The following is a 26,901-nucleotide window of genomic DNA, read 5'->3' on the forward strand; positions in this document are numbered from 1 at the left end:
TTGTGCATAGTAGTGTATCTCCCACTAATGAGGAATAAAGTTTATGCTGGATGCACAATTTATAGACTAGTTGATTGAAATGACTTGAACTTGAAAAAAGAGCAATGCCGCTGGAATCGCTGTTTAAGTAAAATGACTCTTAAGCAGCTTTTCCTAAAAGGTCAGATATATGAGAAGTAAACAGTAATGTATACAGAGACGTTTGATACACACAAACCCCTTGATGATATGCAGCCTAGTAAATTTCCTCTATTATTCTATTAATGAGCCCCACCACAATCTCCTTATCTCTTTTCACGCCAGTTCATCAGTCTATCTCCTCCCACATTCTCCTAAAGAGCAGCAGCGCTCCGCCTCTCTTTCTTCCTCTAAAAGCTGTTCACACCCGTCAGCTGTTCACTATTGAGACCTGCACACACGCGCGCGGTGGCGGAGCTGCTGTGTGACGATACGAGCCAATGTGGTTGTGCACCGTAGTCGCAAAGACAGAGGAACTCAAGCCGTTTTCTGTGTATCTCAGCAGCAATAGATCGAACTGTATTTCTAGGCTGGTTGCTTACGTTAAAAGCAAGTGGATTCAATTAGACTTCATTTGTTTATTTTGTGGTTTATCCACGCGACATCGGACGCTGTTGCCAGAGCATCTAGCGCCGCCAGTATTGTGACCCTGCACCCGTCTCGTTGTGGCATGTTTGTGGGCCAAAGCAGACGGAACTGAAGTCCTCATTGCTCCTGAACAGGTAATATATACACTCTGTATTTTCATAAATGTAAATGCAATCTTTAGTTACCCCAGGTTGTTTCTAGGACATATGTGACCCTGGACCACAAAACCAGTCATGAGGGTCAATTTTTATGATAGGACAATATTTGGCTGAGATACAACTATTTGAAAATCTGGAATCTGAGGGTGCAAAAAAATTCTAAATATTGAGAAAATCGCCTTTAAAGTTGTCCAAATGAAGTTCTTAGCAATGCATATTACTAATCAAAAATTAAGTTTTGATACATTTACAGTAGGAAATGTACAAACTATCTTCATGGAACATGATCTTTACTTAATGTCCTAATGATTTTTGGCATAAAAGAAAAATCAATCATTTTGACCCATACAATGTATTTTTGGCTATTGCTACAGATATACTCCAGCAACTTAAGACTGGTTTTGTGGTCCAGGGTGACATATTTCATAGGACATTTCTCTATTAAAGCATGTGAAAATATTATAAAGAAATACACATTTAAAGCATTAATTATCAGTTGTCATTTATTTTAAAATTTGAATGATACAAATATTTATCAAAATAGGGATGTCGTTGCACCTATGAGATTATGTCGTGAGAATGTTGATCTGTCAAAATTAGTTTTCTTTAACAAGAAGTGTGGTGTTTGAAAAGCACTTTTTTAATAGAGCCTACTTGTAAGACATGATTTGTCATTGCACTCCTTATTGTAACCTATCAACTGATTATTTATGATTTATCATAAACATTAGCATAACATTGCTATTCTTCAGTGTTATGTTGCAAAATAATTAATAGGCAATGTCAGCACAGGGTTTCTGGCTCTTGTACTTCACAGCTGTGGCCAATATAACTGGATTATTGGACTATATCAGGTGTGATACATCAATGTTGCTTGTGTGTCCTTAATGTATTTAGCCAAGTTCGGAACTACATTTTGCCTCTGCACAACATTAGTGGAAACACAATTAAATTCTCCCCGGAGGGATGTTGACAGCCAGCAAGGACCGGGGGGCGTGTATCGGTTACATGGAAATTCAGACTGATTGGATTTGAATGTGCACCATATAGGCGACCAGATGGCAGCCAGTGACATTGACACACTTGGTGTTGACTCTGTGCCTGGTTCTCCACTCTTTGTTCGTTTTTCCACAGTGAATTTTCAGGCAGGGGTGTTTACTTCTGAAAGTTTTTTTTTTTTCCCCCGCCTTCAGTTTCAATTTGTTCGCATATAGTCGGCTAGACATCAGAGAGGCTTCCAGTGGGTTTTTATGTTGCGTTTGCAGAATTACATCATCTTCTCTGCCTTCAGGTTGAGGTTTGGCTTGCTCTGTGTATTTTGCTGATACTGATCATATCACTGCTCAAAGCAATGTCTGTCAACTTCTAGAATGGACAACAGAGGCTATTCAAGCCACAGCAACATGCCAGTTGTCACTAGGGTACACGGGTGCTATTAAAATATTTTATTTTTCATCCTCAGTGTGATATATTTATTTATTTTTAATTGTCTGAAAAGGTTAGCAGCACACAAAGTTATTTGTGATCCGTTTTTATTCTTGCATCTTTTGTAAACGGAACGATTTTTCTCTCTTTTTTTCAGGATTCAATGAAAATGTCGGTCTGTGTCCACGAGAACCGCAAGTCTCGTGCCAGCACGGGCTCTATGAACATCTACCTGTTCCACAAGTCCTCGTATGCCGACAGTGTGCTAATGCACCTGAATGCTCTTCGGCAGCAGAGACTCTTCACCGATGTTCTGCTCCACGCGGGAAACCGCTCTTTCCCGTGCCACAGGGCTGTGCTGGCCGCCTGCAGCCGCTACTTTGAAGCAATGTTCAGCGGAGGGCTGCGAGAGAGTCAAGACAGTGAAGTGGACTTCAGGGACTCCATTCATCCAGAGGTACTGGGGAAGTGCTTGAATTTGTATAGTAGTCAAAGAGTGTGCAAGGGATAGTTCAGCCAAAAATTAAAATTCTGTTGTTTACCCACCTCATATGGTTACAAACCTGTGTGATTTCTTCTGTGAAATAAAAAATGTTTTGAGAAAAAAAAATTTTTCCTCCCATTGTAGGACAAAGCAAAAACTTCAAAATACCATCTTCTGTGTTAAATAATGGTTTGAAATGACATGAGTAGATGATGACAGAAATCAATTTAGTCATTGTAAGCTACTCTGATTTAATGTACAACACATGAATTGAAGAGCACTGAAAAGTATCTCTGGGGTTCAACATCAGGCTTTTGCAAAATAGTTTAATGGTTTTGAAGTAACTCGTTTTGCAGTTTGACGGCAAAAATTAGAGTGTCACTTTATTTAGGTTAACTTTGCATTTTCTCTGGGTTGTCTAGGTATTGGAGCTCCTTCTGGACTATGCCTATTCGTCAAGAGTGATAATCAATGAGGAGAACGCAGAGTCTCTCCTCGAGGCTGGTGACATGCTGGAGTTTCAGGATATCCGTGATGCTTGTGCCGAGTTCCTGGAGAAGAACCTTCACCCATCCAACTGCCTGGGCATGCTGCTGCTCTCAGATGCTCACCAGTGCACCCAGCTGTTCCAGCTGTCCTGGAACATGTGCCTCAGTAACTTCCCTGCTATCTGCAAGACTGAAGAGTTTCTCCAGCTGCCTAAGGACATGCTAGTCCAACTGCTGGCACACGAAGAGCTCGAAACCGAGGACGAGCGTCTGGTCTACGAGTCCGCGCTTAACTGGGTGAACTACGACCTTGAGAGGAGGCACTGTCACCTTCCGGAGCTCCTCCGTACTGTGCGTCTGGCTCTCCTGCCTGCCATTTTCCTCATGGAGAACGTCTCTACGGAGGAGCTCATCATTGCACAGGCTAAAAGCAAAGAGCTGGTGGACGAGGCCATCCGCTGCAAACTGCGCATTTTGCAAAATGACGGCGTCGTTAATAGTCCTTGTGCCCGGCCCCGCAAGACCAGCCATGCCCTTTTCCTGTTGGGTGGTCCCACGTTCATGTGTGACAAGCTCTATCTGGTGGACCAGAAGGCCAAAGAGATCATTCCAAAGGCAGACATCCCCAGTCCTCGGAAGGAGTTCAGCGCCTGTGCCATTGGCTGCAAAGTGTATGTGACTGGGGGCCGGGGCTCAGAGAACGGTGTGTCTAAGGACGTTTGGGTGTATGACACATTACATGAAGAATGGTCCAAAGCGGCTCCGATGCTGATAGCACGTTTCGGTCACGGTTCTGCTGAGTTACGCCACTGCCTGTACGTCGTTGGAGGTCACACAGCTGCCACTGGCTGTCTGCCTGCATCACCATCTGTGTCCTTGAAGCAGGTAGAGCAGTTTGACCCAGTTGCTAACAAGTGGAGCATGGTGGCACCGCTGCGAGAAGGCGTTAGCAATGCTGCTGTCGTCAGCGTAAAGCTGAAGTTATTCGCTTTCGGTGGGACGAGTGTAGCCCACGACAAGCTGCCTAAAGTTCAGTGCTACGATCCCTCAGAAAATCGCTGGACGGTCCCGGCATCCTGCCCACAGCCGTGGCGCTACACCGCAGCTGCTGTTCTCGGCAACCAGATCTTTGTAATGGGAGGTGACACAGAATTCTCCGCTTGCTCTGCTTACAAATTCAGCAGTGAGAGTTATCAGTGGACTAAAGTTGGAGATGTTACGGCAAAACGAATGAGCTGCCAAGCGGTGGCCTCTGGAAACAAACTTTATGTGGTGGGTGGCTACTTTGGTACACAGCGCTGCAAAACCCTGGACTGTTACGATCCCACGCTGGATGCCTGGAACAGCATCACTACCGTACCATACTCCTTAATCCCCACTGCCTTCGTCAGCACTTGGAAACACCTCCCAGCATGAAGCACGCCTGTTCTCCCCTGTGTGACCCTACTGTTTCTACAAGGTAAGTCATGCAGTCTAAAAAAAGAATTACCAGGCTTAGTAGGCATGTAACTTTTTTTTTTTTTTTTTTTTTTTTTTTTTTTTTTTTTTCCAATTACAGAAAAGGATGAAATGAATAGTAGTACCATATCAGTAATCTAATGATAGTAGAGTTTGTAATCTACAGTATTTTTCTTAGTTAATATTTTTTAAAGTAATAATTGAATAACACTATAAAATGTAATATTTATCAAATGTCAATCTAGTGAGGGCATCCTATTTTCATACTGTTCACCATAAAGTTTTATTTTAAATCTCATTAGATAAAATAGTATAGAATTGTAATATGTTCTATTTATCAGTGATCATTTATCAGACTTAACATGTAATTATTGGCTTATTATTGGCCAGAATTTCTATATCCCTGTCTGTATATTTGGGCATTTTATGTATTACTAGGATCAGTCTCCGTTTCATTTCATAGTGGACATTCATCCACAAAATCGCATTGTTTACATTCTGTCTACAAGTGCATGAGCTTATCTTTGCATGGTCAAAGTAGTTTGTAAGGACTGAAATAGATTTTGAGAATTTTTCTTTGGACCGCGATGGATTTTCAGAGGAATGAGATCCTCCCAGCCCTTGTTAGTTAAGGTTGTGAACCTGTTTAGATAAGTTTGCTAATTATTTGTTTCCCAAACACATTGAAAAATTCCTGTGAACAATTTCACACAGCTCTTTGTGTGTTCATATGCACACTGAATTTGGATATAGAGGTTTCATTTATCCCTCATGATCTGCCTCGTGCATACATTGACAAAAAACCTTATTAAAATCAATAGCAAATTAAGTACTGACAGATCAATTAGATTGTCTTAGGAAGCAGAGAGGAAAGAAATGGCAAGGCAGAATGCTATGAATATCAACCAAGTCATCACAGCCCATATGCGAAATCAGATATCTTTCTTTTCAATCTATCGGTTCCCCAGTGCTTTTTTTGTGTTCTTTCTCATTCCTTTTTGTTGCTTTCCATCTTTGTTTCTGTGAAGATATTCTTCTGTTGTGTATGTAGGTGTACTAATCTCAGCGTTTCACTTTAATAGATAACTTTTTAAAATCTGGTGCATTAATGGATGTTTTATAATAGGTTGCTACAGATGTCACGTCTCCCGAGAGTTAATAGTAGCTATTAAGCATTGAGCCTTGCTCGGTCTCCAGGAAAACAGGCTTCGGTCACAGCAGGACTGCATCAGAAAAGGGCATCATGCTTTCCAGTATCTACCTCTCAGCAGTGATATTCCCAGCGATGCAGTGTGTGTGTGCGTGCGCGCGCTCTGTCTGGTCTGGCTGATATGGAGACTCTGCTGTATCTGATCAGTCTCCAGACTGTGAGGGAGGAAAAAAAATAGAAATCCTTGCTTGAGAGAATTCAAAGCCTTGGTCTTTGAGCTGGATATTGAAGCTCCATACACCTACCAGAAAAAGATGCTAGGTCACACCTGAATTTCAGTGTGCATGTGGGCATATACAAATCTTCACATGTAAAATTTAGATCCAGAGTAAAACAGTGTTTGTGTGCCTCTGTTGTGAGGAGGCAGCTTGCGGTAGGGCTGAATGAGTTATGAGTGTGCAGTGAGGGGTGTTGCACTGAGGGTAATTGAGGCAGAATAGAAGACCTTTATAGTTCCTGAGGGGAAAATTTGTCTAAGGGTGGAGGAAGGAGGAAAGAGAGGTAGGGTAAATAAGGGAGGAGGGAGGGCTCAGAGAACAGACAGAGAAACAGTGAGGTGTGTTTAATTTGGATGAGCAGCAGCGTGTTGACGACATAGAGCATGCTAGCATGAAGTCTGAGCAAAGTTCTGTACCTTTGCAGTATGGTTACAGTAGGCTTTTACATTGTTTAGCTACAGTCTTTATCGAAGTGTATATATACTAAAATGCGGAATCAAATATTGATAAATAGACATTGTGCATCACCACTGTCTTTCTGGTTAAAGGTGTGGTCACATTTACAGTTGTTCAGTGACTTTTCACAAGAAATGTGGTCATTTTAATAGGAATATACATAGTCTGTCATTTTTTTTTTTTTGACTGTGTAAAATTTCCCCATGTAGATTCAGCATTGGTTTACGTTGGTCACACAGATTTGCATAGCTGATTGGCAAATATCAGACAATTTCTCTTGACATTTTGCAAATGTGACCACACCTTTATCCAGCATGGGCATGCTGGATAAAGCAATGCTACAATCCCATTATGTAGATTTAAAAAAAAATTCTAATAAAAAATTACTAATGCCATTGAAGTCTGACTAAAGAATTTATATGATTTAACTAAGTATCTACTTGGTTAATCATTGATGAAATAAAGATGGTGAAATAAACATACTTGTTTGAAATGCATTTAGATAAAACAGTAAAACAAAACTGAGTAAGGTCAGAGATAAGTGTAAAACCCACGCTGTTGCGGAGTCACTTGATTTGGCTTGACTCATATATTGCTTAGCTTTAGCATAAGTAAATGAGATGAGGTAATTAAGATGAGTCATAGCTGTTGTTTTCCATAAACTGTATCTGCATTGCCGATCACCGGGTTTTGCAGTGTGCTGAAATCCTTGCGATACAGACTAAGTTTGGGTGCTCAAATAAATCTGGATGCATTTATATTCTGTGAGTATAACAGTGGAAAATAAGAACATTTTAGGCAATATTTTCATTCTTATTTGATGAGAATATCCATTGAAAGAAATGGGTGTTTATATTTAGCACTTTATTCTTTGAGTAAAAGCACCTAACAATAGAAAGTGAAGTGACATTCAGCCAAGTATGGTGACCCATACTCGGAATTCGTGCTCTGCATTTAACCCATCCAACGTGCACACACACAGCAGTGAACACACACACACCGTGAACACACACCCGGAGCAGTGGGCAGCCATTTATGCTGCGGCGCCCGGGGAGCAGTTGGGGGTTCGGTGCCTTGCTCAAGGGCACCTCAGTCGTGGTATTGAGGGTGGAGAGAGCGCTGGACATTCACTCCCCCCACCTACAATCCCTGCCGGCCCGAGACTCGAACCCACAACCTTTGGATTACGAGTCCGACTCTCTAACCATTAGGCCACGACTTCCCCACAAAGATGTATCTCTCCCTGATAGAATGAAATTTAATAGTTTATACATTTATTTATCCTCTCCCTTCATAGCAGGTAATCAGTCTGACAGCAGCGAGAACAGAATAACCCATAAATACTGATAGAGTGAATCAAACTCCAGGACAGTAGACTAAATAGAACGAGCACCAACTTAACTTCCTCCTCACTGAAAAACAAAAACTGAGGCAGTCATCCACACTCATTCCATTCCTGACCCTTCGGCACTGGTCATTTAGCTTCGCTTTTAAAGTCTCTGTGACCGTGTGTGTGTGTGTGTGTGTGTGTGAAATGCCGCCCACCTCGACAGGGCAGTTAATTTTAAAGTGGTGGTCCTGCCTTTGTTCACTGAGCCATTCCTATGCATTTAAAAGACCATGAAGTGTTCTAAGCAAGCTTCCTCCCTGCTAACAATGAGGAGCCTCGCTGCTGGCCAGAGGAGTGGGAGGAGAGAGAAGACCGAGATGAGGAGAGAGGGGGAGGACTGGATAAGGGAGGGTAAACAAAGATTTTCAGTCTTGCTCTTTGTTTTTCTCCAACTGGCTGTTTTTTCACACTCAAACTCCTGCTATCTTTCTCCCATGGGAATGCATCTGGTTACAGACAATCCTCCCTCTCCTACAGACACACTGCTATCTTTATCTCTTATCTTTTCCCTCTCTCTGTGAAACCGTTTTTTGTACAGATGTGCTGTTGAACTCTGCAAAGGTGCCGGAGTATTTCATTATACCAGAACAGACAGAGTAACAAACTACTATCTGTATGTACAGCTTTTTTATTATTGTTATTCCTAAAAGATGGCCAACTACAAATAGCCTCAGTCTTTAGCAGTTTGGATAGAGGGTCCATGTTGAGGTATTCTGTTTGTCAAACTAGTTTTTAGTCATAATCATCAAAAATTAGAACATCTGTTTAAAAACGTAAAGTAGGGATGGATCGAAATGTCAAATATTTGACTTAAGTTTCACAAGTTTAATTTAATGTGTTAAGTAAATTACAAATTATTTACAATATGGTTCAAAATTTTAGGTAATAGTTGAAATGGTATTATAATTTAAAATAACTTCTTTGTTTTAATATATTTTACGGTGTTGGCAAAGCTCATTTTTCAGCAGCCAGTACTCCAGTGTCACATGATCCTTTAGAAATCATTCTAATTTGCTAATTTGGTGCTCAAAAATAATTTTTTACTATTGTCAATGTTGAGACTGGTTGTTCTGTTTAATATTTTTTTGTGTTAATGGTGATAATTTTTCTCCAGGAATTTCTTTTTTTTTATTTTTATTAATAGACCGCAAAAAAAAGGTTAAACATTATCTTTAAAGGACAGGGAGAGGTTTGCTCAGTAAAATATCCACCATGTTGCTGCGCGTGTGCATGAGTGTGAGCTGCACATACGCGTGTGTGTTCATGCCAGGCTTGTGTTTGGCGGGTGTGGGAGTGGAGGGAGGTCATTAGCCTAAGCTGTGTTCATTCACCGTCAACTCCATGCTGCTTAGATGAAGTGCCATGGTTCACCGAACATTTTGTTTTCAAAAGCAGCTCTGCAGAATCTACATTCAGCCGGCCCTGGGATCGATGGAGGGATGAATTTGGCTTTGTCCCCTTCCAGTCTCATTGGGCTTCTGTTTGAGTGGGTTTTAACTGGCAAGCGATTCTTCTGTAACTGCAGGGCTTTGATGCCCTTTTCTGTCATTTATATGAACTGTATGCAGAACTTAAAAGAAGAAAGTGGGAGTTGGGAAGGAAAAGAGAGGGAAAATGTCTGCTAACGACTTGAGTTGGTTGCTCTGGGGGACTTCAGCTTTCAAATGATCACCTCCACTTCATTTTTCTCCTTTATTTCAAGCTAGAGGCCCTTGGAGAGAATACGTGACTTCAGAATGGATATTGGCCTTTGCAGAAGCTTAAGGCTGTAAATCGATAGTACAGACAAAGCCAAAGAGGAAAAACATACTGTTGCATTTGGTACAACAATGGAGAGAAGAGGAAGCCTTTGTTGCACTACATTCAGTTGTACTCTAGGTTCCTAAATGTACCTTTTGTTAATCAAATTAATAGTGTTAATTATCTGACTGAATGCAGTATTTTAAAGAGTGTGTGTGTGTGTGTGTGTGTGTTTGTGTGTGTGTTTTTGTTTTTATATTCCGGTGTGGACTTAAACCTGAATACACACAGACTCGTGGGGACTTGTCACGGTGGGGACCTAAATTGAGGTCCCCGCAGGTAAACAAGCTTATAAATCACACAGAATTAAGTTTTTTTTTTTTTTTTTTTTTTAAATCTAAAAATGCAAAAAGTCTCCTGTGAGGGCTAAGTTTAGGTGTAGGTTTGGTGTAGGGCAATAGCATATACGGTCTGTACAGTAGAAAACCATTACGCCTATGGAAGTCCCCACAAGGATGGCGAAACAAGTGTGTGTGTGTGTGCATGCGTGCATGTTTATGAGGGCACAAATGTCCCCGTAATTCAAAAGGCTTAAAAAACATACTAAATGGTGTTTTTTTTGAAAATCTAAAAATGCACAAAGTCTCCTGTGAGGGCTAAGTTTAGGTGTAGGGTTGGTGTAGGGCAATAGCACACACAGTTTGTTCAGTATAAAAACCATTACGCCTATGGAGAGTCCCCATAAACCACAAAAACCAACGTGTATGTGTGTGGTTATGCCTTGTGTCTGCTGATGAACAGGTGTGAGGGTCTGACCTGTTATCTTATTTTGTTCTTCTTTGAGGGGAAAAAAGATAAGGAACAAATGATCTGGTTCAGTGTCTTAATTTATATTTGTGAGATGTTATTCTTTCCTGAAATGCATGTGTGGAGTAAATGTGAAGTTCTAATATAGCTTTCAAAAGTAAAATGAGAAATCGAAATTCCTAATGTGTTTTTGTTGTCTTATCTTTCCACAGAATTCTGTGTCTGTTTGTCGATATTGTCTACTGGATTCCAACTGTGAAGAAACGCTATAAACTTCCTGTGCAATTTTATGAAGACACTTTCTTCCATAAGAGCTAGCCTAAATATCATATACAAAGTCCAGTTGCAAAGCTTTTTTTTTGTGCTGCAAGCCAATTTTTTAACTTCCTACTTGGAAGTTTTAAGTGCATTGTCTCATTCTTTGTTTTGTGAAGTATCAGAACTTGGGCTTCACTGTGAAAACCAAAAGAACTGCAATGCACCCTGAAGTCCAGTCTGCTTTCATCGTAACCAGCATAATCATGATCTTCGTCCCCCACGTTTGTGTACTCTGACCGTTTTTGTACAATGCTGATGCCATGCAAGCTAAAATAGACCCATATGCCTGTCTTAATGTGTATACTGCATGAAGGATGAGTGGAAGCTTTTGATTGGGAGAACAACAAGAGTCTCAACGCATGATTGGAGAGGTTAAGATACTCCAGGAAAAGTACCTCATGTCCTGATATGTATCTACCATTTCTTCTCCCATTTTGATGTTAAAAAATAGACCTTGCTCAGAAGAAGAAAGGCTGATACGGACTCTTAATGGACTGATAAGCATCAAAAAAAGGACAGAAGGAAACATGAGCAAGCATTTTATAAGTATTTGTCCTTCACACGTCTGTACGAGGAGGACAGGCTGATGCTGAACTGTTCCTGTTGAACAGACCTTAGCAGCTTGGTGTGAAAATGGACACAGGCACAGTGTGTCCCTAGGTACACGTGCCAGCTGTGCGTTTGTGACTAAGTGAGTGCGGGAGAAGCATGTCCCAGCATGTCCGTCTGACCCCACTCAACACCCAATCATACTCCCACCCCCTCAAAAATAAACAGCGTGAGCATGCCCTCTAAGAAAGCACCAACAAACACCGTCCTTCCAGCTTCTGATAGCTGACCGACTACAGTTTTACATTTCTCCTGCACAAGACTACAACTGTGTGAGACGCTTCTGATTTGCCACTTTTGCCTGTACTATTCTAAGCACATAGTCACGTAAACGTGAATGACAGAAGGAGAGAGAGAAGAGGTGACAGTCGTTTCGTCACCCTGCAAGGGAATGCAGTCTCTATGGCAACAACAACAAAACTGTAAATTTAAAAAAAATGGACAAGAAAAAAGTGGCTTCACATAATTCAGTGTCTATTAATAGTCTTAATTTATGATTTTTTTTTTAAGCTGTTTTTGATTGATCCATTGTGTATTAACGATATTTCTTTTTTTATTTATTGTTAATTTTTCTGCTTGCATACATGTTTGGATGTGTTGAAGTTGACAGGTTTTTGTACCGCGCATGGCCCAAAATGCTCTGTGTTCCTGCTGCTCTTTTGCACATTTACATAAGGTCATTTTGACTGAGCAGGTGGAATTTATGTTCAGCGAACTCTTGAGCCTCTTTCTCATCTGATCAAAAACAGGGAGGCATGGAGGTCAAAGGTCATTGACAGGATAAGAATGGGCCGAATGATGTCAAGGGGTTCGGATTACCCAGGGTGGGCAGGTCAGCAGATGGGAGAGTTGGGTAGTGGTTTTGAGAGTTTGGGGAATGGCTTTCGTTAAAATGAAGGGCCAATTCACCCAAAAATTAAGATGCTCTCAAAATTGTCATTTTTGGGTGAACTATCCTTTTAAATTTTACGCAAATGAATCAGGTTCTTTAGATTAAGTAATTGAGATGTGCTTTAACCACAGGTCAATTTATCTAGTTCTCTGACCTGCATCAAGTGTTTGTGATCTTATACAATATAGAACGACCTCAAACCTCCATCGAAAAAGCATTACGTTTCGCTTACTAGAACATTAGCGTAGTTTAGCAAGTGCTTTCGACCAGTGACCCCATGCCAAACTGGGGACGGTATTCAGCCTCTGTAACTCTTCTCTGCATCCATCATTCTGTCAGTACTGAAACTCGGACTGACACAGGGTATCTTTGGGTTGTAAGGGTCCTGTAGAGCTATCTGAGGAATGTGACATCCGCAGCTGCTCTCAGAACAGCTGGAACTGTCACCAGCATGTTGCAACTTTGACTGTCCCTTACAGTTCAGTTGTGCTGGTAACATTATGATTGAATTAGGAATATGTCACAGTCACTTTGCTGGATGCACTCTTAAAAACACAGGTTCCAAAAAGCATTTTCCGCAGTAATGCCATAGATAAACTATTTTGGGTTCTTCAAAGAACTTTTCGATGGATAGATTATTCCAAGAATTTTTTTTCTCCGTTCAGAAAGTTCCACAAACACCAAAAATCAGCTGCCATCGCTTCCCATTGCGCCACAGTACAGCAAGGGAGGAACTCTGGCTGCAGGGCTTTCCAAAGTGCTTCACAGGCCTTTGAATCAATGGAAGGACACTGTGCATGGTGCCAGTTTGTAGCTAGCTGCTGCGGTCTGTTGGTTAGCACCGGAAGCACCCGAAGGGTCGCCAGTCTTTGCCGAAGATCAATCGGCATGCCAATGGATCTACTGATGTGAAATGAAAGGCTGCAAATGATGAACCGAATCGACTTCGGAAATGCATCTGTTCATCTATGTCCTGCATTTGTCTAACAAGCATGACAAATTCTCCATCCTGTTGTCTCGTTTGGTGCATTGGTCGTACAGACCATCTTCTCCTCTTCCGAAGTAGATGTTTTTTGTTGTAATTATCTGTTCTTTGATGGTTAACAACTCGTACTGCAAAAGTAGTCGTTTTCTATTCGCCGCCTTCACTGCTCCTGTTTCTTCTTCGGCTTCTGACTTGATACTATGGGTTACACCAGCAACATGCCTGTGGACCATGCGTACTAGCGGTGAAATTGCACGCTGACACGGACAACGACGCAGAGGTATAAATGAAAACTGACGCATAGCCTACGGTGTAGAGGCTACAGCATAGGTCCTATGCAGAAGCATAATCAGGCATTTTACTGTTTACATGGCATGAACGATGCATTACAACAAAAGCAAATAGAGCCCATTATAAACAGCAAAGCTGTCTACACTGATTGCGACATGACGGACTATAAACTTATGCCCCTTTATGTTTCTTACACACTCCATGCGCTTTTGCTACTTCCGACAACAGTACAAATGCATTCTGAACTTTTGTTTTGCATTTATCGTGGACGGCGAACTATATAGACACAGTGTTAGTATGAAAAACATTTCTAACAATAATCTAAAGAATAAAGAATCTCAATACAAAACCTTTATTTTTAAGAGTGGATAGTTGTTACAGCCTGTGACATAAAAAGTGATGATTTCATCTGACAAATTTAATGATGATGACTAAAATGGTGTTTATTATGATAAAGCTGAATCCCAAAAGTCTTGAAATGACTAACAGCGATGTATACATAAGGGCAAAGACCATAGTGCTTTCATGTCAATGCCAAATGTACTGCCTGGAGAGATGATCTCTGTTTGAATATTCACTGCAGAGTGACACCGTGACAACAGTGTTCGGGTAGGTTGAATAACACCACTGGCAGTTTGCTACACTATAGCTGTTGTGACCACACTCTTCTATGTGCTACAAACCAATTATATAGCTTTAAATTAATAGAATATAGTATTCCATGTTGTTCATTTGCACAGCGACTGCAAAGTTGAAGAAAAGCCCTGAGAGAGGAAAATCGGTAGCAAGCGTTTCACCCACAATCCCTCTTATCCCCTCCAGGAAATTCTTGCTTACAATGTTCCGATTAGCCCTTAGGGGCTTACACCCCCTCCATCTTTGACCTCCTCCTCCCCCCTTCCAGAATACCTTTTCACAGAACACTGCACACTCTGACCTCCAGCCAATCAAAAAACCCCGTTCTGCCCCCCTCACATAGCACAGTTGCCACAGCGATGGTCAACAATCATTGCCCCCTCTCCATTTGAACTAGTAATAGTCAAGTGTTTTGTTTTTCCCTTTGCCCTCCCTTCTTCCCTCTCTCCTCTTGCTGAAGTGAAAGATTGATTCAGATCATAAGCCTGTGTGCATTTATAACTCTTAAGTGCTGTATGCCTTCACAAACAGACGCATTGCTAAAGCACTGTCAATGTTGGGCTGTACTGTTGTTTTTGTGGGTGTCATTTTTCTTTTCATTTCTATATTTGTCGTGTTATATATTTGTATTATTTTATCTCAACCACTGCGGTTAACATTATTTTGTACAAGTGATTTTTTCACAATGTGAAATTCATGGCTAAATAAAGATAAGAGTTTTTCCTCTTGATAGTATAAAAGCTTCTTGCATCATTTAGGTTTTCCTAACTTCAGTACATGCTTTTATGATCCTGAACTAAGTTTTTGTCTCTTATGTAAAGAAATGAAGCTTTTAATTCCAGCATGGCTTACTTGGAGCTCATTAAAACATTTCTCACATATCTGGCCAGCTTTATATGGCAGGCAGCACTTGTCTGTACAAAGTATTAAATGGGTGTGTGTTTATTAAGGGCCCCTATAAATGTGCAGAAAAGGCTGAGATCATCTCGTCGTGTCTGCAAGACAGGAAGTAACAGCCATACCTGACCCATAACATACTTTCTGTTTAATTCCAGTGTTGCCGGAGCAACCCTGGCCATTATCTGCAAACTCTGGCAGCTGATGTGAAACATGAACATTTAAAAAGCCCTCCTTCGCCACAGGCCTCCTTTTCTTGTCCTCTTTACATTTTTCACGGATGTTACTCCTACGTTCTTTATCGTCCTCTTACCTTGTTCCTGTAATTCCTTAATGGATATCAATTAACCATGCATGGTCTAACCATTCCAAACATTCTGCATCCTGCCCACAATAACTATCAGGCATGCCATGAGTAAACAGACACACAGTGACACACAATGTTACAAACCTGCTCGTCCTGAGGACAGGAGTGTTTACATTCCTGTGATAAAGCGACTCCCTTTCAGTAGGTTAAAGAAAGACCAGTTTTACAGGCTCTTGACACATATCCAAGCACACTATGGCAAGATGATAAGGATGTGCCTAATCACACCCTGAGAAAGCTGTAAAATTCACACTTCTCACAGGTTCATATAACCCAAGTGATTATAATATATCTCTATGATAATAACATGCTGTCTTGGGATAATTAATATTGGAGATATTATATGGATTATGTAATGGCGTAGCCATTTCCTCCAATCAAAACTAATTACATATAGGTAACACTCTGCTTATACATGCAATAAACAGTCATGTGATATCATCTGTCCCTCAAGTTCCTGTTGCCAGGCAACATGTCTGTCAGTTCCAGAGAGATGGCACATACACTGTGTTTTCTGCCAAGGAAAGAGCTGTCACGTGGCCTCTTGTGACATCAGTTTGACGCTTTTGTTATTTGCTTGATTTCTTCTGTTTATATGGCTTAGCGCCAGATGGCCACGCCCACACCAAAACCTCATTGGACCGAAATACAGCTTCCTAGTCATGACATAATTAAACATCAAACTGGAGTTTAGGATCTATATTTTATTATATTTTACAAAGACAATCATAAAAAGGATGATGTCTGAGGAAGAAGTCACGAAGATACAAGGTATGTGTTTTTAGTTCTACACTACTGCAGTGCGTTGTGACAGAGAGGACTGTTCTGATATAGGCTCAGTCTGTTAGCTACAGTGATAATATTTTACCATTTTCCTCGAGCATAAAATTGTGTTATAAGGAAATGGATATTCTGTACTGAGCCTTGTGAGTGATATCAGTTTGAACCCCCCAGAATAAATATATAATACATGTTTCAAAAACAAGAAGATGAGTTAATGTTACATGACCACAGCATCTTCATTACTGGCTTAACTAATCATTTCAGGTTCCGTACCAAATCAGAACCTCCTATAATGTGACAGTCAGTCATTTTTCGGTCAGTTTCAGGATTAAAAGCAAAATATACTCCCAAATGACCAACATAAACTCTAAGACCACACATGTCGAAAATGCCCTTATATTGACCTTTGAGGAAGGTTAGCTGCCTGTAGAGCCTGTTTGTGATCAGGACCACCTGTAGCACATTAAAAAAAGAAGAGGAAGAGAGGAAAGAGAAAGTGACCGTGTAAACAGAGCGATGGATGGAGAGAGAAGGCAGCAGAGGAGGGGTGGGTCTCAAGGGGCTTGTGATTGAGACCACACACAAAAGCCTGGAATCGTCCGAGCCTGTTCCCTCTCTCCCTTTCTCCTCCAGAGCCTGGCTGCACTCTTCCACTAAAGAGCTCTTTGGATCAGTATTACGAGGTCTGGCAGAGCTGAATATCCTCTCAATAGCGTTTTCCCCTCTCTTTTGCATATCTTCATCATTTGGTTAAGATTACCTACCAGCCGCTGTCATTATTATCCTGTAACTCTAGCAGAATTTTGACTGTTGGGATGAATTTTCAAAGCATTATTGAGTGATGTAGGTAGCACTTAATATTTGTATTTAAATTACATTTACATTTTAATAATACCCTTGTATAATCAACTAGCTTCCCTTAATTTTGTAGAATTCAACTCTTTGTATGTGCACATTTTTATTTTTACACCGCATTGTTATTGCTGTCTCATTTAAACTGCTGTCATAAACTGGAAACAGCTCATTATACATCAAAACACACTATCACCCTCTCTATTAACTCCAGCATCTGCATGATAAAGGTCTGCTGTGATTATTTGATTGTGATAAACGGTGGTAAAATGTTGCTTAAATATCATTATTTTGTACTTGGATACTGTTTGTTATTCATTGGCTTTGAAAACATAGCCAGGCCCAAAACCACAGCAACACACACTGATTTGATGCTGTTTATCAGGGCCAAAGAAGCTGTTAAGCTGTAAATCTTTTTTTTTTTTTTTTCTGCGGGGGGCAGGGTGTTGGAGAGTTAGTGCAGTTTCTCTAAACCCATCTTCTCTCATTAATCCAAGAGCTGTTGAAAATGCTGGAGATACTCTGAGGACAGACAGGCTGTCATAACAAGAAACCTCATTTAAAATAACAGACTTGTGGAGTTTGCTTCACTGATCGGTGTGAATCAGTGACGGACACACAGCATGAGCTAGTGAATCTCCACTCTAGCTTGATACTGAAATAAAGAAAAGAGAAATTTATCAGGTTTATTGACCTTTAATTAAAAGAGTGAATGCTCATGCATCAGCTGGCGTGAGCGGCTTCATTCTTATCAGTCTCTGCCATTCCCGTAAAAAAACGCTGGTCTTTAACGAACTGGAAAAGTAATTACTGAGGGAGGAATGTTGTCAATATCAGCTTGCCCTGATGCAGACATATATTGACTGTTTGCACTGTTGCTTTGATGAATTTACCATTAAATACTTGCCTAATGCTTAGTTAAGAAGGAGGGCCATGTACTTTACATGACATAATCTAGTAAAACTGTCTTTTATGTGCCAAAGTCATTTATTTTTATCTACTTTACATGTTTTATCAAAACCAAAGTTTCACTCTGATCAGTTCTTGTGGTGAAAATTTTATTTTAAGAGATATAGCAAAAAAAAAAAAAAATATATATATATATATATATATATATATATATATATTCACAATGTTCACACTTAAGCTGAGTCTATTATGAACGGCACCCAAAAATTTGAGGTGAGTCTATTATGCACTGCACGCCAAATATCTCATATCTCAAGCTGGGATAATATGGACCAGTGAACTTGTAAAATAGTTATTGTGTTGCACTTTATAGAAAAGAGGAAATTATGCCATTTCTATGTTTGACAAAAAATAAATATAATATGCTGTATACTGTCAGGTTCACTAAAAGTTTATATTTTCATGTCATTATGTGGCTAGAACAAGATGCATATAAGAAACATTTGCAATAGGCAGCCATTAAAGTGCGTGTGCGTGTGTGTGTGTGTGCAGGATGTGTAGGATGAACAGAAAAACAGACCAATTCAACGGCTTCCTTGCAACACCCCTCAGTAAAAAACACTAATAAGAGGCGGTGTCCTTAATCTTAAGGGGTTGAATCGGTCAATGACGTATGAAGGTAGGATAGCCACTGTTAATGAGGCAGTGTAAAACACACACAAACCTAAAGGCAGCCTCTGAGGCACCAGTTTGTGTTGTTAATAGGCTAAAGCACCAGAGGCTTTGGATTCTTCACTGGGACTGCAGTCTGACGTTTGGGGGCCACCTTCCCTTTCATCAGTTAAATGAGCTGCTCCCTAATTAGACAGCACGCGAGCAGATGGAGTGTGTGCGAGCGTGTGTTTTGGGTGGGAGGAGGAACCCGGAGAGTTTATAATTAGTTAAGTATCATAGGAAGTCCAATACCTGTTTGGAATTATAACATTTTTTGAACAATTCCTCTCCGTGACACTTTACCTTGTGGCCTTTCTATGCACTGCACTTTCTATTCTCCTCCGCAGTGCTCAAAGAAACACTACTGGGGATCCTTTTTATTATGTTTTGTCGTCTTGATTGTTGTGTATATGCGAGTATGTGTGTGTGAGTCCTGTATCTCCCACAGTGGCTTATTAACTGTAGGCTGTCGAGACAGGCTGCCAGGACTCTCCAGTGAATGTTTCTTTGAATGTCTCCCTTTGACATTCTTTGACATTCAAACATTTCTTTGAATGTTTTCTCTTCCCTTCTCTCTTTCAGTTTCTCTATTTCCCCCCATCTCTTTTAAGGTATCAGTGTCCCTTTCTATTTCATTCTCCCTTCATTTTTCCTGCCTGATCTGGCTGTGTGTGGCTAAATACATCCAGAAATATTTTTTCCCCTCACTCGAACATGCCTTGCAAGTTGTAAAATAGAGGAATTTAGAGGTGTAAGCAGGGAACACAAACATGCATTCTGAGTGAAAAACTGTGTTCTGAACAAATTTGCTTGATTGGGACCACACACATACAAATGGCAAAAGTCATATGGCAAACATACAACATAACTGGCACGCTCTCAGACAGCCATGTCTGCATTAGTTTCTTGTGTGCATGTATGTGTAAACACACCTGATGGACACATTTCCACAACTGTAGACAGAGAGTTAAAGGAACAGTTTACCCAAAAATTATTTTATTTTATTTTCATTCTTGTGGAACAAAAAAACAAGATATTTTGAAGTACTTTGGTGGTCTAAATTTTTTTTGTTCCTTATAAGAAAGTAAGTGAGTAAATGAGTGTTATTTTATTATTATTTATATATTTCTGTTTTAGTTTTTATTCATGCTTGTGCGATAGCATTAGTTTTTATGTTTATTTTTTAAATTATTTTTATAATTTTAGTTAAATTTCTAGTAATTTTATGTGCTTTTGACATTTTTATTATTTATTTTTAAAATAATATTTTGAAATACATTTATTTTAGTTTTAGTTCTGTCAGTAATTGCATAAAATGTTTTTATGTGTGTGTGTGTGTGTGTGTGTGTGTGTGTGTGTGTGTGTGTGAATGTCTGGGTGGACTCACTGACCACACTTTCCATGTAAGGACTTGAAGATCTCAAAGTTTACTAACACGGCTTGACAAATTGGTGGACAGCTGCTAAAGAACAACACTTCACCGGATGCTGGACATCACTGATTATTTGTTTAGTAAACACCAGGGTTATTTAATAAGGGTTAACGATGATGTGTGTTTACACAAACAAATGTCTGCTGGATGAGTCAAATCATTTGAGTGAGACGAAAAACAAAGTGTACCGACACGCTCCAATCTGACACTATGTCTGGACCGTCAGGACGGCATGTAAACAGGCCACACTCTTGGAAAACATCTCAACACTGAAGTGCCACACTATGGAAAAACTAACATCCAAGCAAATGCGCTTTCTCAGTGCATAGTTAGCCATCTCCACTGTTATGTTTCACTATGTTTTTGGTTCAATTCAGGTCTCACATTTAGCATTTGTGTTGGATGAATGGATTAGAATGATTGATAGAATCGATAAATGTAGCATGCTTGAGTTGTTGAGGTGACCGTGTTTATGTTAGATTGTAATTGGCAGAAAACAATTACTGCACAGACGGTTTTATCCTAATCTTAGGCTAATCCCTTTGTTGGTCTGATATTAGCTTAGCAAGAGGCCTGATGTAGGTCAACGCTTCTGATGCTTGCGTGAAATGTGTTGGGTCACAAGAAATTTTGGAAGAAGACAATGTTGGTTAGGAAACAGGAATAGGAAAAAGATGTTAATATGGATGAAAAGTGACCATATTCTTCATATGGGTAAAATCTTCACTTTCATTTTATGATTAAATCTGATTAAATGAGAATATGGTTTAATATGAGCATACAATATTCAAGATAGATTAAATTCTGCATATTGAATCATACTTAATCATATGAAGAAGTGACTAGAGAGTGTTTCCTCTCTGCACTAAAGCACACTTCAGCTTCCTTTACTAGAAGCTTCTCATTTTGAGGCTAATTCCTTTTAAATTACGAGTGGACTCCTCTTTATCAGACTGCAGTGTTTACAAGACTCTTATTTTAAAGTATTGATATAATAAATCAGATGTAATATAATTGATTATGTTTGTTTACTTTCCAGACTGATGTGAATTCGTCACAGAAATGACTCAAGCGTAACATTGATGTGATTCTACATTATTGTGTAGTTTGAGTGATGAGAGTGTCGCTGTGTGTCCTCCTACACCTCACTTCCTCCCATCCTCTCTCTCTCACACACACACACTGTGTGTTTCAATACTACAATACTGAGTAAACATTAACTTTTCAGTTATCAGCTGCGCTCTGTTTTATGAGCCGTATCTGTTAACCGGTCTTAACGACAGTAACTTTAGCTTTGTACAAAAATGATGAAAAGTGTGAAGAAAGAGTGTTATATGTGTAAAGGCCTTATCATAAACAGCAGGAAACAGTGCACTGGTGGAAGTAGTGTCAGTGAGCGATAATATAGTGAGTGTGTTTCAATACACTATGTTTTACTTATTATTATAGTTCTATTATAAAGATTAATGGGACAAAAAGATCCAAATAGAATCTCTCTCTTTCTCTCACTCACTTTCCTTTCACTGTCCCTGAAGGAAGCAATAACCAAAGGTCAATGGCGAGAACATCTAATATTCCAGCGCTGATATTTTTATATGGTCATTTTTGCTTTATCCAGTTTCTGGAACACTGATTTTATGGCTTTTGACATTTACGACCAAAGTGATCTGAGTGGAAAAACAGACAGTGAACTGAGCAAATTAAGCATGTCCAAGACAGACAGAGAGAGAGGAAAGTAATGTCTCGTGTCACAGAGCCAGTTAAATCCAGTTCCTCTTTCAAATGGTCCAATCACAGCTGGGGCAGTGGACCTAAATGACCAGAAAAACAAGTCCTCTCTCAGGCTGGAGGTCACATACCTGCTGTTCACAAATCTTTTTACTATCGTTAATCTATATGACCACACTAATGTATGTATTTCAAATATTTAAAAAACACTCTTAAGGTAAATGATTCTGAACAGTACCAGATATTTGGCTTCTAACAATAGCAGAATATTTTTGGTGTTTAATAGGACCCGTTTTGTAAGGTTCGACAAAGAAACATGCTTTAATAAAAGTGCTATAAAGAAACCTTATGATGCTATGAATAACATTTTAATAAGATTCGTATTTATTCATATTTCTTTTCTGCTCTACTAGTTTGAGATTGTTGTGTACATGAGGTTGTTTGGTTTAGTACTGATTGAATGATTATGCTTACATTATCCTTGCCTGTATATCAATATTATTGATACATTTGATATTAATTTTTATATATTTTTAACACACTTGTGAACAAATGTTTACATTTCTTAAAAAATAAATTTATTTTAATAGTTTATTATATATTATAAAGATTATAAGGTCATGTAAACACCTGAAACAGTATTGTTTTATCTGGTAAAGGTCATTAAGGTCTGAGGAATATCTACATTTGACCATTTGCTTGATTTCAATTTGTGTTTAAACATGATCACCATTATCAGCGTATTCAATGTACATGTCTGTTTACCTTTTTGTTTAGTTTTTTCACCTTTTTTATGGCTGGTGAAGAACCTGGTGAATTAAAATACCAGGTAAAAACAGGTTTCTTGCATTGTTGGGTTCATATAATCTGTTGTTATTTACCATGTCTCAAATTCAATCACCATTTTGCCACTTTTTTATTTTCTTTTTTTTTTTGGAAAAGCCAAGTTCATAGGTATGATATTTAGGTATCAAATATCATACCTAAAACATATCTTAAATGTTATCATTGATTTACCATTATCTTTCTCAAACAAAAATCAAACTACAACAACAAATAATAATCTTCATGATGTACTTTGTACTATTTTTTAGTCTAATATTTTGATGGCTGTTAAATGTAATTTATTATTATTATTATTATTGTTTTGTTTTGTTTATTTGAAACACTCTCCTTCATTTATAGAGAATGGGAGCGGACAGTCTGAAGCTGCTTTTGACCGCTCCACACACAAACACACAGACACACACATTTCATCATTTCCCAGCCCAATGCCAGATATGTGGCCCATTTTCCCAGATAAGGTTCTTGCTCGGAGGAATTCCTCCTGATCAGGTCTGGTCTGGTCTCTATGGGGAAGCTGCTTTATCAGTTCACCCCAAGCGTCTCCCCTGCCACACAGCTTACTCGTATCCCTCAGACAGCTGATAGTGAAATCAGACTCATCTTAATTTTGTCTCCCATCCTTCCTTTTATTCTTTCTCCCTTCTCTAGCTCAGTCATACATTTCTCTCTCTCCCTCTTTCTCACTCACTGATTCTGTGTCTTAGATGTCACTGGGAGTTCACATTTAGTCTCTCTGGCCCAATATCAGGAAGGTTCTCCACAGGTCAGGACTTCATCTCCACATTTCCTGTTGCTGCAGGAGGATCATGTGTGACTTGTAGTACTCTCAGTACAGAGGTCAAAAGCCAGAGGTTAAAACAAGGGCCTTTACAGCCCCAGCGCTGCCATCCCGTGTCCTCCCATGGCCTTTCAGTGAGACCGTATGGATTTTGGATCGCTAATTGTATTTCATTATGCCTAGTTTTGTTTGTATTTTTGTATTCCAGCAAATCTTATATGTAAATCAAACCAAAACCGTTTGATTCTTTGTTTTTCAATGGAAACCCGTTGAAACGTTCCATAGATAGTATTATATTTACAAAGCATGGTTACTTATTATTTATTAACCTGAAACAGTAGTAGGAATGTGTTGCCAATCGATCTGACAATTACAGATGAACCATCTAACAGCAGGGTTATTCACATCCGACTCAACTGTGTTTATATATGCTATTAAAAGACAATGAATCAACCAAAATGTTGATTTAGTTTGAGAACTATGCCATCCAAATCTTTCTCTCTCGTGCCTTCTTTTTATCTGTCTGTCGCTCTCTCTACCTTTTTTGTAAATGTTTGCCATGTCCATCTGGCTGAGAGGCGGATAGATGAGTATGATGATATATCAATGAAGGACTGAGAAATTGTTTATGAAAATATTGCTTAAAATAGTGAAATTATTGCTTAGAAACGGGCGCCAAAGTTTTTCATCTTATCACTCGCTTCTAAGCATTTTTTTGAATGAATGCACAGCCAGTGTGTTCACGTTCCCACAAACATGCAAATTTTCCCACCCATTCGTTAGCACCCCCCTTTTCCTCTTTAAATCACTAACATGTGCTTTGGAAAAGGGCCCCGGGCCAGATATTTTAAAGGACAAACCAGACAAACCAGCTTCAGAAAGTCATCGACCGCAGACTGGAAACCTTTAGCCTAGCATCCTTCTGATGTGACAACAGCTGATTCCGTAAACCCTCACGTACTGAAGACCTCCAGACCAGACTGCGTGTGAATCATGATACATACGTCGGGTCAGTCTGAGACTCTGCAGGGGCTTCATGTGCTAAGCATCATCTTAATCCCGTGAGCTTTCGGTGAGCAATCACCACACATTACCAGACTGGGTATAAGTCAGCTCCAGGAAACTGGTCCTTTGTGAATTAGTGGACAAGTCTAAACAGAACCAGAGTCTATTGATTGCCTGTCTAAAACTGGTCACAGAACTCAAAACCCAGTTTACACCTTTAGACCTTTCATTTTATATATATAGATATATATATATATATAGGGTTAAATAAAGGTGTAAACGGTGTTTAAAACATTTGGTGGTAGTCAAAAATGTATCTGACCTCTTTCATTGTTGTGTAAACAGTAATCCGTTTTGATGCATCCTAAGCAACAACAAAAGACTGCCTACTCAGCTATCAGTCATTCTTTGCACTAAAACAATGGATTCTATTCATCAAGGAACGCTGAAGAAAAATGTATCATTGTTTCTTTAAAAATATTAAGCAGCACAACTGTTTTTTGAGCAGAAAATCAACATTTTAGAATATTAGAATGATTTCTGAAGGATCACGTGTGACACTGAAGATTGGAGCAATGGCTGCTAAAAAAATCAGCTTTGCCATCGCAGGAATAAAGTACCATTTAAAATATATAGAAATCGAAAACAGAGACCAACCCCTTCACAAAACTTGATCACAAGTTAACAACAGTGATCTGGCTCATCACCTCTTGTGATCATCCGAGATACATCTTAATACTTCTGAAGACCAGACCTAATAAAATAATGGCTTTTTTGTCTGCTGTAGTATTTTTGGAAGTTGATTGTGGAATACCTGATGCTAGTGTGTGTTTTATAGGATAGGACAATATTTGTCTGAGATACAACTATTTGAAAATCTTGAATCTGAGGGTGCAAAAAAATCTAAATATTGAGAAAATCGCCTTTAAATTTGTCCAAATTAACTTTTTAGCAATGCATATTACTAATCTAAAATTAAGTTTTGATATATTTACAGAAGAAAATTTACAAAATATATTCATGGAACATGATCTTAGCACTATGTCCTAATGATTTTTGGCATAAAAGAAAAATCAATAATTTTGACCCATACAATGTATTTTTGGCTATTGCTACAAATATACCCCAGCGACTAACCCCCCCCCCCCCCCCCCCCCCACACACACACACACACACATAGATATATATGTACCTCTGGGTGCATTTTTGAGTTATTGGTGGACTGGCCACCTAAACTTTAATGAACTGTGAAGTATCAGTGGACTATTGGAGATTGGGGTCAGTTGAGGTTGCTTAAGTTGATGTTTCGAAGGTCACCTAGGGGTTTGAAGTGATCACTTTAGCTCTAGAGGGGGCAGTTAGTGATTTACAGGGATTGCTGGGCAGAGCGGGAAAGGGGGCAGTGGTTCTCACTCTTAAATTCAGTGGGGTGCATGCCTGAAGGCCTCTCTGTTGGAAGTTATCCTTTTAGGCAGAGGTATATATGAATGGCAAGCATCCTGTGCTATTATGCTGCTAATAGGAAAGGTCAGAGGCCACATTTAACCCCCAATTCTTTTATCCTGTGTAGCCGCTAGCTGATCCACACTGTCATCTACACATTAGCTTCCAACTGAGAGACTCGTTTTCTCATACTGACACATTCACATATGAAACAAACAGATACCCGTTGTTTACTAACAGTACTCAGACTTTTTCCCTACTTTTCAGTCTGTTGTTCAGTCTATTCAAGAATATTGCAAGATAATTGCTGTAGTACATCAATTCTTGATTTGAAGTAGTAAATGAATAATTATGGTTCTTTGAACAAACTGAAAATAGGAGGAGGCCACTTATTGCATTGTATTACTTGAATGTATAATACATTTGATTATTCATTTATTATAATATGAATTTGTTTAAAAACAGTAGTTTTACACTAAAATAAAGCACAATTTCTGGAAGGATCATTCTTTTGGTCCGATCGTTTTTATAGATTAGAACTTTATTCATTGTGTTGTTTGTGTACCTTACATTTTCTGTTATTTGTGCTTTACATGGGCTTACTCAGATTGTACTCAGTCTGAGACATTTGAACTGCATGTTCCTTAGCTCGTCTGTTCGCCTGATTTGTGTGAGATGGAAATGTCTATTTAGTACAGCAAGAGATTGAAAATTTGAATATGTAGACTGAGCCACTCATGTGTCTCTTGCTCTCTCTGTGTTTGTATGAGCCTCTGACTGACCCGTGTAATTGCTTAATTCATTTCTTGAGAAAGAGACAGACAAAGTAGAACACGGTCAGGGGCATCATGCATCAAGTTTTGGCTCATTTGGTGCCCTGGGCCAGGTGATAAGAAAACAGTATTTATTTATGTGCAAGATGTGTTAGTCTAGTGGCGCTGTTTTTAATTAGCGTGCATGGAGGCCTGGGTTCAAA

General features: G+C 39.4%; 1 protein-coding gene across 1 annotated transcript; it reads left to right on the top strand.

Annotated features, from left to right (window-relative positions):
* Positions 1 to 398: 398 nt before the first annotated feature.
* Positions 399 to 14,906, top strand: LOC306871590 (ectoderm-neural cortex protein 1). Its single transcript, XM_079419650.1, has 4 exons — positions 399 to 740; positions 2,347 to 2,646; positions 3,096 to 4,620; positions 10,653 to 14,906. The coding sequence occupies exons 2-3, from the start codon at positions 2,353 to 2,355 to the stop codon at positions 4,575 to 4,577; spliced, it is 1,776 nt and encodes a 591-aa protein (XP_079275776.1). The 5' UTR covers positions 399 to 740; positions 2,347 to 2,352; the 3' UTR covers positions 4,578 to 4,620; positions 10,653 to 14,906.
* Positions 14,907 to 26,901: the final 11,995 nt, after the last annotated feature.

This window comes from Barbus barbus, assembly GCF_936440315.1.
Source record: "Barbus barbus genome assembly, chromosome: 6".
In the NCBI taxonomy this organism is placed as follows: domain Eukaryota; kingdom Metazoa; phylum Chordata; class Actinopteri; order Cypriniformes; family Cyprinidae; genus Barbus; species Barbus barbus.